The sequence below is a fragment of the Poeciliopsis prolifica genome, unplaced genomic scaffold (assembly GCF_027474105.1).
Source record: "Poeciliopsis prolifica strain line A6 unplaced genomic scaffold, Auburn_PproV2 SCAFFOLD001, whole genome shotgun sequence".
Taxonomy (NCBI): Eukaryota; Metazoa; Chordata; class Actinopteri; order Cyprinodontiformes; family Poeciliidae; genus Poeciliopsis; species Poeciliopsis prolifica.
This window is the reverse complement of record NW_026562376.1, coordinates 14,968,288-14,984,342: the sequence shown is the minus strand read 5'-3', so window position 1 is coordinate 14,984,342 and position 16,055 is coordinate 14,968,288. Positions and strand designations below refer to the sequence as shown.

General features: G+C 40.4%; 1 protein-coding gene across 2 annotated transcripts; it reads left to right on the top strand.

The window, feature by feature from the left end:
* Positions 1–36: 36 nt before the first annotated feature.
* On the top strand, positions 37–8,490 carry igf2b (insulin-like growth factor 2b). Of its 2 annotated transcripts, none has more exons than XM_055032250.1 (4): positions 37–270; positions 1,181–1,331; positions 3,725–3,912; positions 5,001–8,490. In XM_055032250.1, the coding sequence occupies exons 1-4, from the start codon at positions 184–186 to the stop codon at positions 5,232–5,234; spliced, it is 660 nt and encodes a 219-aa protein (XP_054888225.1). In that variant the 5' UTR covers positions 37–183; the 3' UTR covers positions 5,235–8,490. The 2 variants fall into 2 exon arrangements, with proteins under 2 accessions (XP_054888225.1, XP_054888218.1); XM_055032243.1 differs by having other exon boundaries at positions 1,181–1,335; positions 3,729–3,912.
* The last annotated feature ends 7,565 nt before the right edge of the window (positions 8,491–16,055 follow it).

Here is a 16,055-nt window from a genome sequence, read left to right as displayed (position 1 = left end):
GGCGTGTTTTAGTATATAATAGTTCTCCCGGAGAAGTTTTGCCTGTCGCCTGGTCTTTGGGACAGCCTCTCACACATCATCTCTATTATAGCCAAACCAACTGGGAAACTAACTCACCTGCAATACCGCCAACCAAAAAAAAAAAAAAAAGAAAAAAAACTCCCCGCGACTTTGACTACTCTGATGCCATCTGACATGGAAACCCAGCAAAGATCCGGACACCACTCACTTTGCCACACCTGCCGGAGAACGGAGAGCTGCAGGATGAAGGTAACTGGAGCACGAATAGTTTCAGAGCCCCCCTCTCCGCCCCCTCCCCCTGCCCCCCGCCTCCTGTTTGAGCGGTGACAGGGCTCAGGCTGTGGGAAGAGTGGATATTTGTTGCGGATGGTGGGGTAGAGGGGGGCACATAGATGCTTGATGGCATCCAGTTTTCTGCATTTTGAGCAAGCGAGGTCTCTTGATTTGCATGCGGCAAGAGAAAGTTCAGGATGCACAAAGTACGAAGAGAGGATGGCTTTTTATACCACGACTAAAAAAAAAAAAAATGCCAAGAAACGAAAGCTTTTGGTTTTAATCTCCCCTGACCTGGATGGTGCGGCGTTTTCGCCGGACGCGGTCGCAAGAACAGCTGGTCGCCTTGCCAGCAGACAGGGGGCGGTAGGTCTGAGGGTCATTGAGCTCACTCCGGGGTGAGCAAGGGGAAATTATATGCTGAGTCTGTCTTTTTGGGGTAGTTAACTATCGAGCAGCCGGCCTTGCAACTTTCTGGGGGTGGGGGGGGGGGGGGGGTGAAGAGTTGTGTAAGAGAGTGAAAGCTCAGAGATACTGGCGACATTTTTTTCCTTTAGAATAAGCACTTCTTCCAGGTGCCAAACACATGACAGCAGCTGATAAAAATCGGGTACTTGGTGTTTGAGTGAGGTTATTTGATTTTATTTGACTCGCAGAGCAGACTCACCCCCCCACGAGTTACTAGGTCAGTGCGTAAAACAGCTTTTAAGACTTTAATCTCTTACATTACAAAACAAAACATCTGGCTACGATTTCAGTTTTCATATATTGTTTTTTTATTATTTTATTTTAAATGATTATAATAACGGATCACAAATCTTGGCAGTTGTCCACATCTTATGTCTTTATGCTTTTTAATGTATGTGTGTGTGTTTCACCCCTGCAGGTCAAGAAGATGTGCTCGACCAGCCGTGCGTTGCTCTTTGCGCTGGCTCTCACGCTCTACGTTGTGGAAATGGCCTCGGCAGAGACGTTGTGTGGGGGAGAGCTGGTGGATGCGCTGCAGTTTGTCTGCGAAGACAGAGGCTTCTATTTCAGTAGGTCCTTTTGTCTTTCCTTTTCTTCAGTGCAAGTTCCTCCAAAAAGCGGCCGGCGCAAATGTTGGTTTGCCGACTTTTTTTTTTTTTTTTTTTTTTTTTTTTTTTTATTTAACCCCCCCTCCTCCCCTCTCTCTCTCTCTCTCTCTTGCCCTTTTTCTAACTCTCTCTCTGTTGTTTCACATCTGTTTGGATAGCTGAGACTGTCTGTGGCTGCGTGGTATGCGTGTTTGCTATTTTTCTTTCTCACGCACTGACGCCCATGCAACACACATACACACACACACACACACACACACACATATACACACACACACAATCACACGCAAGCCCATGCGCGCAAACAGCGTCAGAGAGAAAGAGAGAGAGAGAGAGAGAGAGGCAGAGAGAGAGATTGCAGCCAGCTGTGCCTCTCCAGGTCTGCTCTGCTGAGTCTGCTCTACAGTCTGCACCTCTCATTGCATATGAAAGGGCCGGGCGGGCGAGCTGCGGAGGAACATGCGCGACACCGGCGACACAATGGGCGGCTTGTTTGTCAGTAAAGTAATAGCACCCCAAGAGGCATTACCAGTCACTCAGCACCACTATTCCCAGGCCAGGAGACCACACTGATGAGCTGCGAGGAGACAAAAAATGGAGACACACACACACACACACACACACACACACACACACACACACACACACACACACACACACACACACACGCACACACACAGAGAGAGAGAGAGAGAGAGAGAGAGAGAGAGAGAGAGAGAGAGAGAGATTGTTTATGCCAGAGTACAGAAAAGATCATCAACGTGATTTTATAATTTCTGATTGCTGCTTCCATTGTGTTGTATTGATGGTGGGTCTGGCTGAATGGCTTTATGAGGAGCATTGCCGTTAATCCTCACCAGGATAAGCTTCTGTTTGCTCTGTCGCCAATGCATGTGATGTAGGCCTACATAAGTTCCCCTGACAAAAAAAAAAAACTGGATTTGTTTAGGCATAGAATCTTAACATTTGCACTTTGTAATCCTACTTGCACTTGATATGATAAAATATTTATAACTCCAGTTATAATAAAGTTATTTGTTGGCCGTTGCCAAAGTTTGGCTGGGATTTTTCACAAGGCATGAATCAGAGTGTAGGGTCTTAAGATTATCTTTAGAAATTAAAGTAATCAGCAAAATAGAGCCTATAAACATCTTCTAACACGAGAAGTAGTTGTTGCATATTAATACAAATAATACACTAGTTGTTGATGTCATTTCCATTGTATTATCCTTCTGTTTAAACTTGCATACTAAATCTTATATTTGGGATCACAAATCTCCTCTTCTGATTATTTGTGTGTCAGAAGCTGGAAAGCTTTGGGACCAGTCAAATGCAAAACTTTATTATTCTTATAGGTGCTTAGTGCATACAGTAAATCAATGGTGGTATTCAAGTGCATATTTTGCCCTGTGAGGAGAATTACAAGTATAACAAGCTCATAAAGGCTGGTTGTTTAGTCAGGCTGTCTACTTAGGTATCCAACCTGCAGTCTGCTGGTCAACATGCCCTCTGCAGTTCCAAAATGGCATCCACTCTGTGTGAAACGGTACATAATTCCAAACATCACCACTTGACACTGATTTCAGCAAGCTGACCATCAGTGTGCAGCTGTAAGCAGTGTCCTGACAGAAAGTTTCAGTAGTGTTAAAACTGACTCAGTTCAAACCTGAAGTTTACATTGATAATGATAAACAGCCCAGCCATGCCACGCTGTGCAGACTCTCATTTTGCCTTTGAATAAATGAGCAGAGTAAACAAAATTGTATCCCAAAACTCCACTCAATCATTTCCCTGTTTTCCCTGGATGACCAGTTCTTCCTGTAATCAAATCTAGCTATCCTTCTTGTGAGATTGTTCCAGCTTAGTGAGGGCTGCCAGGTTTCAGACAAGGCCTTTATTGATCATGAGTAGTGTTACTTTGTGCAATACGATCACCTTTTCCAGCTAAGTGTTGCATCTTCTTCTGTTGTGTTTTTGGCATTCTTGCTTTCTGTTTATTCCCATTCATTGACAATTTAATAAAGCAGAAGTGAAATATTTGATTATTCTGAAGTACTTTCTAGCACTATCTCTGATTTCTGGTTCCTTTGAACATGGTGTTTACTTGAAACACACTCATTTTGGGATGCCCAGATATGCTTAATCAGATTATCCCTTACAACCAAAAATATTTGTTGCTGTTCGTCACAGATTTCCTTTTATCCTCTTTTCTCCAAGGTCTGCTACAACAATTGTTGAAGTAATCCTGCATAAACAACCCCAATTCGTTGCCGAATGCCATGTGTGTGTGTTTTTTTTTTTTCAGGCCTCAACCTTCGTCGCCTTTCTTACATTCCTGCTTTGTTTCTCCTCAGGTAGGCCGAACAGCAGGAATAGCAATCATCGGCGCCCCCAGAACCGTGGGATTGTAGAGGAGTGTTGTTTCCGTAGCTGTGACCTCAACCTGCTGGAGCAATACTGTGCCAAACCAGCCAAGTCCGAGAGGGACGTATCATCCTCCTCTCCAGAAGCAACAACAACAAAAACACAAAGGCTTGTCCAGGTCTCTTATCTGCCCTTCTATCTCACCTGAAACACAGAGTGCAGGCTGAAATCTACACAAAAACAGGTTTATCTCATTGCTAAGCAGTTGCAAAGTGCTGACCATTGTGGAAAACATTTGCGCAGTCAGAGTACATTATATTCTAGAGATCATATCGTCAATAATCTCATGGTTAAGTGCCTGAGTGCTGATCTGGAACAAAAACAGCGTGTTATGATTTTCAAAGAACAGAAAGCTGTCTAAAAATATTCCAATCCAAAAACACCTATCATGGCTCGAAGAGCTTTATTGGAATATACTTGAAATGTGGAATAGCTTAAAGACTCAACTCCTGAAACATCTTCAAGGCAATCTCAAAATGCTTAGTGCTTAAGATATGCGAAGAAAAAGCATAAATTATGCAGCTTTAAGATGTGAATTCTCTCTTTGACGGGAACCAAAAACAGGCTGCTGGGGAATTAGTTTGGACATGTCTCCAGTTTGTCTCAGTGGGGAGAGTTGATGGGTACAGCCTGCTCCGAGGGCCAGCTGTTCTTGGGGCTATTGAGCAGCTCTGTAGTGAATGGGGAGGGGTGGTAAACACTCTTCAAGTGGCAGGACCAAAACAAGCTATTCACATGGAGCGCTGGCTACTCACGCATAAATCCCAGCGAGCTCAGCTGCCAGGGCTCCCACTCGTCTCAATCTCTGGTGCTCACAACACCTACAACAGTTTGTCAGCATTAGCATAGATGTTCTAAAATGAGCTTCTTTGTTTGAGTGATAGCATGCCGCTCATATGTATATGAGGGAGAGTGACCGCCTTTCCTTTGTTACCATATGCTAAAAAGCCCAAGTACTTATTGACAGTTTCTCTCACTTGAGGTAGCCAAAACAAGGGCAGGCTGGAGGCGAGGCGAGGTTGTTTTGACGTTCAGCTCCATAAGAATGACATTTGATTTCCATTTTAGCAGTCCAAACAATGACCGAATGTTTTCGGGTAATAAACAAGGCTTTCCTCCATTGTAACAAGCACTTGAACAGTAATCTTATCTCCACTAATGAACCGACTTCCTCCTCTCCCTTTTTCCTCCTGCACGCCACAATAGGAAGCCCCAAGGAAGCCGCATGTGAAGTTTCCCAAATACGTGGTGTGGCCGAGGAGGGCGGCCGAGCGGCTCCGGAGGGGTGTCCCTGCCATCCTGAGGTCCAAAAAGTTTCGGAGGCAGGCGGAGAAGATTAAAGCCAAGGAGCAGGCCATCTTCCACCGGCCCCTGATCAGCCTTCCCAGCAAACTGCCCCCGGTGTTGCACACCACGGACAACTTAGTCAACCACAAGTGAGCCCGCTGCCAGCCCTTTGCACAGACAAGAGTATGAGGGTGACAAAAAAGACTAGGGGATTATAGCTTTGTCTCTGACGTCATTTCTGTGGCAGTCCTCTTTGACTTCCCCTGCCCTGTCAGGGCCCACCAGTCCCTCCCCCCCTGCTCTTGTCCAGTATGTCTTGAACCCTTGGCCCTTTCCTAATGCCCCCGAACCTCCTTTCCACCTAAACCTCAGCCACCCTCCGCTGGCATACGAACATGCCTTCACAATCTTCCTGCCCCCTCTTTCCTCCCCTCCTCTTTCAGTCACCGATACAAAAGGAACAAACACAAGAGTTGAACAGAACTCTAACAATTCAGCTGAATGCAATTCAGGTGGATCCCCGAGCAAAAAGAGAAAAAAAAGGCAAGGGGAGGGAGAAGGAAGATGAAAGAGATCTGTGTTTGCAAGTGTCAAGAGGACACCTATCATAATGTTTTTTTTTTCTTTTTTTATCCTGGTGGAAGACAACTGAAAGTGAAGAACGACTTGCATGAAAGAATCCATTCCACATCATTTTTTTTATTTTTTATTTTTCCCGAGGCAAAAGAAAACCTCTCTTAGTTATTTTTTTCTCTATTAGTTTGCACCTCTACCTATAAAGGGACTTCCACACTGTAAGGAATTATTTTGCAAAATTAGATTCCTGTTCCAGCACCTTTTTTTATCACAAACAAAAAGCAGAAAAGAGTCTGCAGAATTGCACATTGCCACGGATTACGTCAAAGTAAAGAAAAAAAAGGCACTATTTTTTTATGAACAATGAACGTGTAGCTTAAAAAATAAATGTCATGGTGCTAGCTTTGGGAATGGACTCAAAGAAGAGGTTGAAAGCATGTTTTTGTTTTCCTTTTTTTTTGAATGAATATTAAACTTTCCGTTTTAAGGAAAGTGTGACTTTAAAATGAAGAGAGGAAAATAAAGGATATGGGGGAGCTCCTGGCAGTGGCGCTGTCAAAAAGGGGGGAAGAGTCACTGAGGAAAAAAAAAAAAAACGGGCTGTGTTGGCATCTCGGCTCATGGCGAGTTCTAGTGGCTGCTCATTATTAGTTCGCCAGCATTAACAGCATGGAGAGGTGGCCCCAGACTCGGTCCTTGGTTCTCCTGTCCCTCTGATGCTGCTGGACAACAACCTTGGACACACGTGGGACACCGTGGACCCTCTGGACTATAGTTGTGAGACAGTACTTTCTGTTTGCCATGCTTTTGCAGACTGCTTCCACAGGAACTGACACGGCATGGACAAAGAACAAAGTGGGATGATAATAATAATGGTTATATTTTATTTTGTCTTTTTTCATATCAATGTCTCATTGAAAAAAAAAAAAGAAAAAAAAAAAAAAAAAGGAAAACCCTGAACAGTTTCTGGTACCGTGACATTCCTGTTTTTCCAAGTTAGGCATTTAAAAAAAATTTTTTTTGGTTTGTTTTCATGGTTATTGTTATTATATCATTTTACAGTTTAAAAGAAAGGCACAAAATGTTAATTCAAAGGGAAAAAAACAGCAATATTGTCAACTAACATTTTTATTTTATATCAGTAGTATTCACCTGCTTTTGCCTGAAAACAAATACTTGAAAATACAGTATATATATCTATGTATGTATAAATGCATATAAAGATATATATAGATATATATAGAAATATAATTAGTTTCCAGGGATGTTATTTTCCTTTTAGTCTGAGCTGTATCTTGCATAATGAGCCGCCAAGCTTTTGTGTTTCTTTTTTTTTGTTTGTTGAAATACAAATAAGGGCACTGTATAAAGGCATTATTTATTTTGTTATAAAATATATTTGAAGAAAATTGGTCCAAATAATATACGTAGCACTGATGCTCAACTGACAGATTTATTTTGTATGATCTCTGTTTTTCCAATTGGAGTTGTAAGGCTTTTTTGTAGATGCTTTGTACCAAAAATAATGTCATTTTTGTTTTTCTTTTTCTTTTTTTTTCTTCCTCATTTTGAAGTAGTTACCATAAATTAATATTTTTTTAACAGCAGCATATAGCGTGGATTGATTAAGGCGTAACGTTTCACAGAAATAGGCACATATACTCTGAAATAGGACGGTCAGCATGGATTTCCAGAAGCGTCAGTGTGGGAGCTTCTTCTTCCTTTTCTTTCCCCAATTATTGGTTAATGTTGATTGTAAATCAAACCCACTATGTTTTTGAAGCCACTTTAGTATTGATGACCAGGCGTAATTAAATGGGAAAGACATCCAATGATCTTGTGAGGACCGTCTTTTTGGTTTAACTTACATGTGACTCAGACAAGTCATTGTATAGATGCCCTGATGATGTCACGGTGATGAAAGCAACAAGCGAGTGTGAACTAGAGGACACTGTCAAATAGAAAATCTCTCTCTCTCTCTCTCTCTCTCTCTCTCTCTCTCTCTCTCTCTCTGTCTGTCTGTCTGTCTGTCTGTCTGTCTGTCTGTCTGTCATTTTGTCCATGGCGTTGGAACGTGTTGGGTTACATTCACTCCTCATAATCCCACTAATGCATCCATTATGCATTCGATGAAGGGCTATCACTCTGAAGCATTTCTGATGCATTCAGGCTAAGATGTTGAGTTGCTGCTGAGTTAAAGTTATAATCTCCTCATTTCTACCCTTTTCTGGTCACAATGCCGCTTTCTTCTGTTGACAAACCACTAACGGGGGCCACGTTAGTAAAAAAAAAAAACAATCAAAAAAAAATATGAGTAAACAACATATATTTGTGCCACGGTAGTTTTCACCTCCTTTCCTCGTCTGGGTCAAACGGCTTGCCCTGGAGCTGAGACTAAATGGATGCTCGCCATAAAGTACTGTGGCGTAGAGTGGAGAAAACACTTTACGTCTTATTTCTGTTTGAGAGAGCTGAGTGTCTGATTATATTTTACTTCAGTTGTGCAACAAAAGCAGGCAGTGCAATTATAATAAATGTTATATTATTATTATATTTTATATTTTTCCTGCTAGGACTGCATTCATTCACTATTGTAATGTTCAAACAGGCTACTCTAGTGTTGTTATGAATGGCGTGAAAGACAACCACTTCTTCTTTTCGCTGAATATGAAGAGATGACTCGCAGAGCGAAGGCAACATTTGTCTGTCAGTAGCTCATTCAAGCCTGTGTATTTTATTGATTTAATCTCTGCACGCTCGATCGTCCGAAATGCACAATTCATGTACTTTCATTTTTAATATCAATAAAAAAAAAAACATTTTATCAAACATATTTGTGGCTTAAGAATTTACTATGTGTTGTTTTTTGTTTTGTTTGATGTGTGTTTTCAGTTTTAAGTTTGTGGTGAGCCGAAGGGGAACTTCTGGGATATTTTTATATCAGTTAAACTTTGAGCACCGTTCAAATGATTTGTCACATCTTGAGATGTCGGAAAGAATCTCCGGCTGTTTAACTGCCCGCTCAACCATATGGTTTAGCACATTTTGGGTCTCTGTATCTCCATATGAGGAGTGCCTAACTTAGCTTAACCTGATTGAGCCATCTCTGCCGCTTGGTTGAGGTATGATATGCTAAAGAAATCAACTACAGGGCACTGTTTCTTTAAATAGTATTCTTCTTCTTCCCCTCTCCAACTAGAAAGTCAGAAACACAAAAAAATCTGTCACAAATATTAACTGGTTGTGGTAAAACTTTGAAAGGCAGGAATAGTTTTCTGGCATATGATAGTGTTATAGACCTTACTAAACAGAATTATGTTACTTGATACCACCTAAAAAGCTAAATTAGAGGTTTAATAATTTTTTCAAAATATGCTTGACCAAACGGTTGATTTGTCACTTGATGGTAAATGTAGCAAATCAAGGTAATTTAGTTAACTTTTTTTTTTTTTGCTATAAAATCAAAAGTCATTTTCATCTATTGGTGTAAATTGGAAACAATAAGTGTTATTACAATGTTATACACTAAGAATAATTATAACATCATCCATCCATCCATTTTCTGGCCACCCTTCTCCCTAACGGGGTCGGGCCTATCACCAGCTGCGTTCCGGGCGAGAGGCGGGGTTCACCCTGGACAGGTCGCCAGTCTGTCGAAGGGCAACACAGAGACAAACAGGAGAAACAACCATGCACTCACACATTCACACCTAAGGAGAATCTGGAAAGCCCAATCAACCTGACAGTCATGTTTTTGGACTGTGGGAGGAAGCCGGAGAACCCGGAGAGAACCCAGGCACGCACAGGGAGAACATGCAAACTCCGTGCAGAAAGACCCCGGGCCGGGAATCGAACCCAGGACCTTCTTGCTGTATAACATCATCTTACAAAATAATTTTTGTAATAATTTCTTCCTTTGGGAGCAAAAGTGGTGCCAACACTCTGCAAAACGATAAAAGAGCCCCACCTGTCAGTTGTCTTTTGTGATAACTTCTTTACAAGTTTCAACTTGGTTTAGTACCTGCACACTGCCCTTGGCGTCAAGTGCATCAGCACCGTATGACCGAACTGCACTGGTGGAGCTCCATTGATGACAAAGTCCTGATTCAAAGGGGGCGTGGAGCCTGTGACTTTAGGGCCGCTGAAGGGGTTCTTCCAGTGAAGTGGTTGGATAACAAATGGGTCAACTTGCTTATTAAAGCCTATGGGATCATGCCCTTTTCAACAGTGAAACACTGAAAAACTGTTGCACTTTAGTACAGATACAATCAAGATGGGAAAACTAAAAATGCAATATTTCCTTGTTCGATGCAATGTTTTCCTTGGTTGAAATTAAAACCAGTGTTGTGTAGCATTTTGACAAACATAAACTGTATCCAATGTCCCAGACATTTTGTTATTGTTAATTTCTTTATAAATTTGCATTTTATTTTAATTTATCTACTGTACTAGGTATTTTTATTACATCATGTACTTAAACCTTTAAGTGACATCTCAACCGTTTGGTAGAGATCAATATTTTAAAAACCACAGGGTCTGTTGAAAAAAAAAATTGATTGTGTTCATGAGTCACCCAAGGGTAAAAGAAATGCAAAGAAAAAATTTTTCACAGGTTATTTTCTTGGTGTGGTTGTTAAAGGGTTCTATTTTCCCTCCTCTCCCTGTTTTCGTTTAGTCATCTCCCTGCCTGCGCAGCTGCTTGTCTGTTCTTGTATATCTGTCACTTATTCCTTAAATCAGCACCCACAAAATTTCAAGTCGGATGCCCACAACTCCTCTGTTATTCCTTCTCAGCATGCATCCCCTAAATCGAACCCATTGGTTTTTTTGAGTGTCTGACACACCCGTCCATCCTCTATTGTGTCTTCCAGTGCCAGGCAGCTTAGTTTAGCAATTGGTAGTTCTGAAATTATCACATGCATTCTGAAAACACCACATCTTTTCATTAGAGAATATGGAGCCACACACCCTCTCATGGGATATCTGTTACTAGGCAGATTTTCAGACTGAAAGCATTTGAGGGACTGAGGTTATCTCAAGTTTGCCACAGTTCACGGGAGCTTTTCATTCTAAGTTTTATCTTGGCTCAAAAAAGTTTGGACTTAGCGCCCAGAAATGCAAGAATCTATTTTTCCTCTGGCCATAAAGTAAGGTTTTTGTCTTGCAGTGATGAGATGCACATGTGTTCTCACTGGCAAAGTGGAGAGGCATGTTTGGCTATCGTTGCAGGAGCTCATGTTCTGTGTTTTATGGTCATAAATTGCTCTATTAAATCACCTTTGAGACAGGACAGACGGTGCACGTTCACACACATCAGGTACATACCAAGCATTTGCATGTGATCATCTAAAAATTTCCATGAGTTAACTCTCTAAGCAAATGAATGCAGTTTTTTTTTTCATTCATGTGGTTTGATTGATGAATGAAGTATTGGCGCTGACTGTTTAATAAGTAACTTTCATTGACTGTGTGCTTTAGAGGAAAATAAAAAGGCACACATTGAATCAACAAGAAACAGAACTTTGTTTGCTCAGCTGAAATATATTGAGTTCTGGAAGTATTGCTTTTATTTATCTATGCTGAGAAAACATAATTCTTTAAAAGTAAAACCAATAGGTGTTTTGTTTTGTTTTGTTTTGTTTTTTTCAGGTGCATGTGTGTGTGCTTGTTATATCACTCTCATTTTGTAAGGCCCTTTTGTCCCACAAATGCTACCTAGTGAGGACCCAATACTCCATATGAAGAAGGGCAGTTTTTGGTTTGGAGGTTAATATTTTAACTGATTTTATTTTAGAATTAGGGAAGAACTAGGAATGGTTAGGTTTGTGCTACGGTCAGGCTTATTCTCTAGAAATTAATAAAAAAATGAATGGAAGGCAATAGGGCCCTTATGAAGATAGAAAGATATAACACATGTGTGTATTCTTGGAAACCTGCTCCTTGCAGATGCCTCGAGTGACTAAATTGTAAAGATACGATCGATTTCCTTTCATGACAGGATACTGCCTGGCAGGACATAAATCAACCTGATTTATGTCAGGTTGATTTACAAGCTGTCAGCGCCGGTGAAGCTGGTGATGTGGTTTAGTGGCATGGCTTCAAAGAGGTGATTAAAATATAGAGGAGTTATGAATCTAGCAGTTGTACAAACATCTCAAGGGAACTGGGTGTGTGGTATGCATGCAAATAAAATAAGTGCATTCTTGACAAAGTCAAGATACATCTGAGGCCAGGATTGTGAAGTCACCAGAAATGAGCAAACATTCGGGGGATGCCAAGGGCATCTTCAGAGCGTTCTATGTGAGGTGGCCAGATGGGGTGTTGGGCACTCAAAAGGCTTGGAAAAGCCACAATTATATATAAATCTAATTGGTTTTACAGTATATCACTTTGTCAGATGTTAAAATTTAGCTAAATAAATAAAGTTTGCATCATCATTCTGAAATAACCTAACACTCTGTTTTGAAGTACAAATATACTGTAAAATTAGCTGATTTGATATGTTACAAGTAAGCTACCTTACACAGGATCCTTGTTGCTTGTAGAATTGATTTTAAGGTCCTTAGTTGGACATTGAAAGCTCTTTATAGACTTGCGCCAATTCACATTATGAACTTTCATTGTAATTATATTGCATACACTTCGGAACATAATAGGCATTTACTGCCAATTTACAAAATACCCACCACAGCAGCTATATACTATGTAAAAAAATGGTGTAAAATAATTGCCAAATGATGCTTTGGAAGCTATTTCATTAAATAACATTATGGCTTAAGATGATCATTTTACCTTAGCTTTTAGGGATCATTATTAGTTTCATTATTGTTGTTTTTATTTTATAATTCAATCATAAAATCCAACCATAGGTTTTATTAGATTCTGCAATGCTCATTGTGCTTTGAATGGATTTTTATATTTTTGTATTTGAACAAGCTTTGTGGGGTTTGCGTAAAATACTTTGAGTTCGATTCAAATTTCTAAAAAAATCTGCAAAAGATTTACTTTCTTACAAGCTCTTCTTGCCACCTGAAATATTGTATGCCCATGAAATTAAAAACCTTATAGTCCTTCTATTTTTAATTTTCTTTTACCTAGAGATGTTATCCTGGTGTTATTTAAGAAGTGGGCCAGGACCAGAGTGAAAGACAAAAACGGGGATGCTATGAAGGATAAAAAAAGAAAACGGGAATAAATAAGAAAAAAAAAACAAATAAAGAAATGATTAAATGATCAAAACTTGTCCTTTACTCTCTAAATTTCATGCATAGAATCATTACGCATCTCGGCCTGCCTGACCAATGATGCCCCACCTTTAATTTAACTGCTGGAGCTAAATGAGTTGAACAACATGATCTGTTACATCCGTCCCTATCATAGAGGCTTTGTGAACTTCAGAGCAGAGTGTAGATGTGGGTGGCACTGCTCCTCCAGGCTTGACATCGGAGACTGCCAAAGAGCACACTGGAGTTAGTTGTGGTTGGCCGGATGCACGGGATGCATGTTAGGCCTGGCCAACTATTGAGGCACAGGGTTTGGCAGGTCCGGACCATCGCAGCCCAGCGTGGCCACACAGGCCAATTAAGATAGCCCTCCTCTGCTCCTTTTTTCTCCTCTCCCCCTCTGTCTCTCTATCTCTCACTTCCCTCTCTTTATCTATTACTTTGTCTGTTGTCCGCTCCCTCTCTCAATCTCTCAGTCCTCACAAAGCATGGTTGCACATTCCTCCTTTGCCCACTTTTCCTCTCTAATTGCTGTGGACTGAAAAGAGGATGGAGGGAAGGCAATGAGATTGAGAGAATGAGACAGTGAGAGAGAGAATTAGGAGAAAAAGGGGTCATACCGCAGCACCTCAATTGCCAGAACAAACTGTACTGGCTCCCTGTGATAGTCAAGTGCATTCACGGTGTGTAAAAGCGTAAGCATTCAGTGTTCCCTGTTTTAGGTAATTAATCAGAAACACAACCATATGGATACTTTCAACTCCAAGAGTTTATAATGTGAAACATAAATCTGTCGACATCTTTGCATGGGCTCCGAGGAGATTGCTGCAGAGACTGAGCATAAAGAGCGAATTGTGTTTCTTCAGCGCCCCACAAAACTATCTGATTGTCAATTTCTAATCAGCCAGGAGTCGCGACAAGGCTTTTGTAATTACATAACCTCAGGTTCTGACATATTAACAGGGTGATGGAAATTTTAGTGGATTTTAAGCAGATTGAAACAGCAAAGAAGGAAGAGGAAAAATGCCAAAAGGTATGGAAAAAGTTTTGGGGTCTCTCAGAGGTTTTCAATATTCTTGTTGTCCTGTTCATTAAGGTTCTAATACTGTAATCTAGCGGCAAAGATAATTTTGAAGTATAAAAGAAAAAATAAATCCTTGACATTAAAAATGTTGTGTTTGCATGGGTTCAGAGGTGATTGTTTCATGGGTGAAACAAAAAGAAAAAAAAAAACATTCCTGGGGAAACCAAACAACTGCACAGTGCCAGTGTTTGTTTGATTTTTTAGTTCCAAAAAAAGCATAAGAAGAATTCATACATCCCACTCACGCACTAAACATAGAAAGCCTCAAAAGCTGCATTTGTAAAGTTTTGCAATTTTGAGGCTTTCTGTGTTTTTTTTCACTGAGAGGTCAGAGACATGGCAGAGCAACGTGGATGTGACTAAAACGTGTTGTTCCGCAGCGTCAGAGCACTGTTGTTGTACGGTGGTTTCGAAGTACAACAACAGCAACGACATCAAAATCATAACAATCGGGGAAGTGGTTTTTAGTGGTGTGGTGACTGCGGGACAATTTCCTCCAGCTAAAAAACTAGGGGTTAACTTCATGCTCAAATGTTTTCTGTGTGACGCAATCTATATTTGGTCGATACTTACTTTCAATACCCAAAAGTTACCTTCTGTGACCTCAGGTTGGTAATTTAACAAATCCAAAATGTCAGTGCAAACATAAAAGTTTTTGAACTCAATGTTTTTGTCACATTATAACCACAAACATCAATGAATCCATGTTTCAGAAAAACACAAAGTAGCGTTTAAATGTTAAGTGGAGGGGAAATCCTACATGGGTTTCAATGTTTTTAACAACAATAACAATAAAAAAAAAATGCTGATTTCCTGAATGTAATTTTTACTGCAATTTCAGCTGCAACCCTTTATGAGTATGGACCAGCTTTGCACATCTAGAGGCTGAAATACATATTTGTCTCTTCCTCTCAAGTTCAGTCAGCTTGTAAAAAAAATCTGATCATGTACTAAAGTTTTTAAGTCTTTTCGTAGATTCTCGGGTGGATTTAGGTCTGGCCATTCACTTGTCTATTTCAACAAGGGAAATTTATCAAACCAGGCATGTCCAGCTCAATAACTCAAGAACTCTATAGGTTTTAGATGTCCCTTTCCTTCAGCACAGTTCATTAAAATTGCAAGAAATTTGGTTCTAATGTGTCAAGTGACTAAATCACATCAAACATGCATCCTTAAGGACAGATTTTAGACTGACATAAACCAATCTCTTGTAGCAGACTGACTTTAGGTTTAGGCACAAAATCCTGCAAGTTGATCCTCAAAGTCAGTCAAAAGCCTTTCCCAGCTGCAAACACATTTTCTCTGAAGACTTAAGTCCCAATCCATTTCCTCTCAAATTTGACCAGATTTCATGTCTCTTGCTGTCGAGCCTTACCACAGCATAATACTTCCACCATTATGTTTCCCAGTGGAGACATTGTTTTCAGTCAGATGTGCTGTGTTAGTGTTTTTCCTCCACATGGTGTTTTAATGTAAGTCAAAAGGGGATTTTATTTTACCAACCTGATTAGAGCACCTGCTGTTTGATTTATTCCCTACTTAACTTGTGGTAAACTGTGAATGTAAATTATTGTGGTTTTCATTTGAAAATAGCTGACTTTTAATCACACTTCCATAAAGTCTGATTACTGATATTTGTGTGTATCTTTATGTCCTCCAGAACTATAAATTACACCCTGGCTGCTTCTTTGAACAGCCATTAATGCCATAAAGTTTTTCTTTTATGATTATGGGTGGCTTAAGGGTGCCTTCCATAGCCCAATCCTCTTTAGGACATCTCCACAATGCCATTTCAATCTGGATAGACTCACACAGAGAAAAATAGCAGTTAGAAGATTTAATGGTGCAAAGTTCTTTGGCGCTCGAACCCGGTATAAGACTTCTGAGCTGAGGATCACCAAGGGCAGGTGGTCACCAAGGGCTTTACTGGCCTTGTCAATGTTTTTTGTTCTCTATAGCTCTTTGACAAACGTGTGTAACCTTCACAGAACAGTTGCATTTTTTGAAAAATTTAATTACACAGGTTGACGTCAATCCACCAGTTTGTATCTCATCAAAAGCTAAATATTGCTCTTAATTAAACGTAGTTAA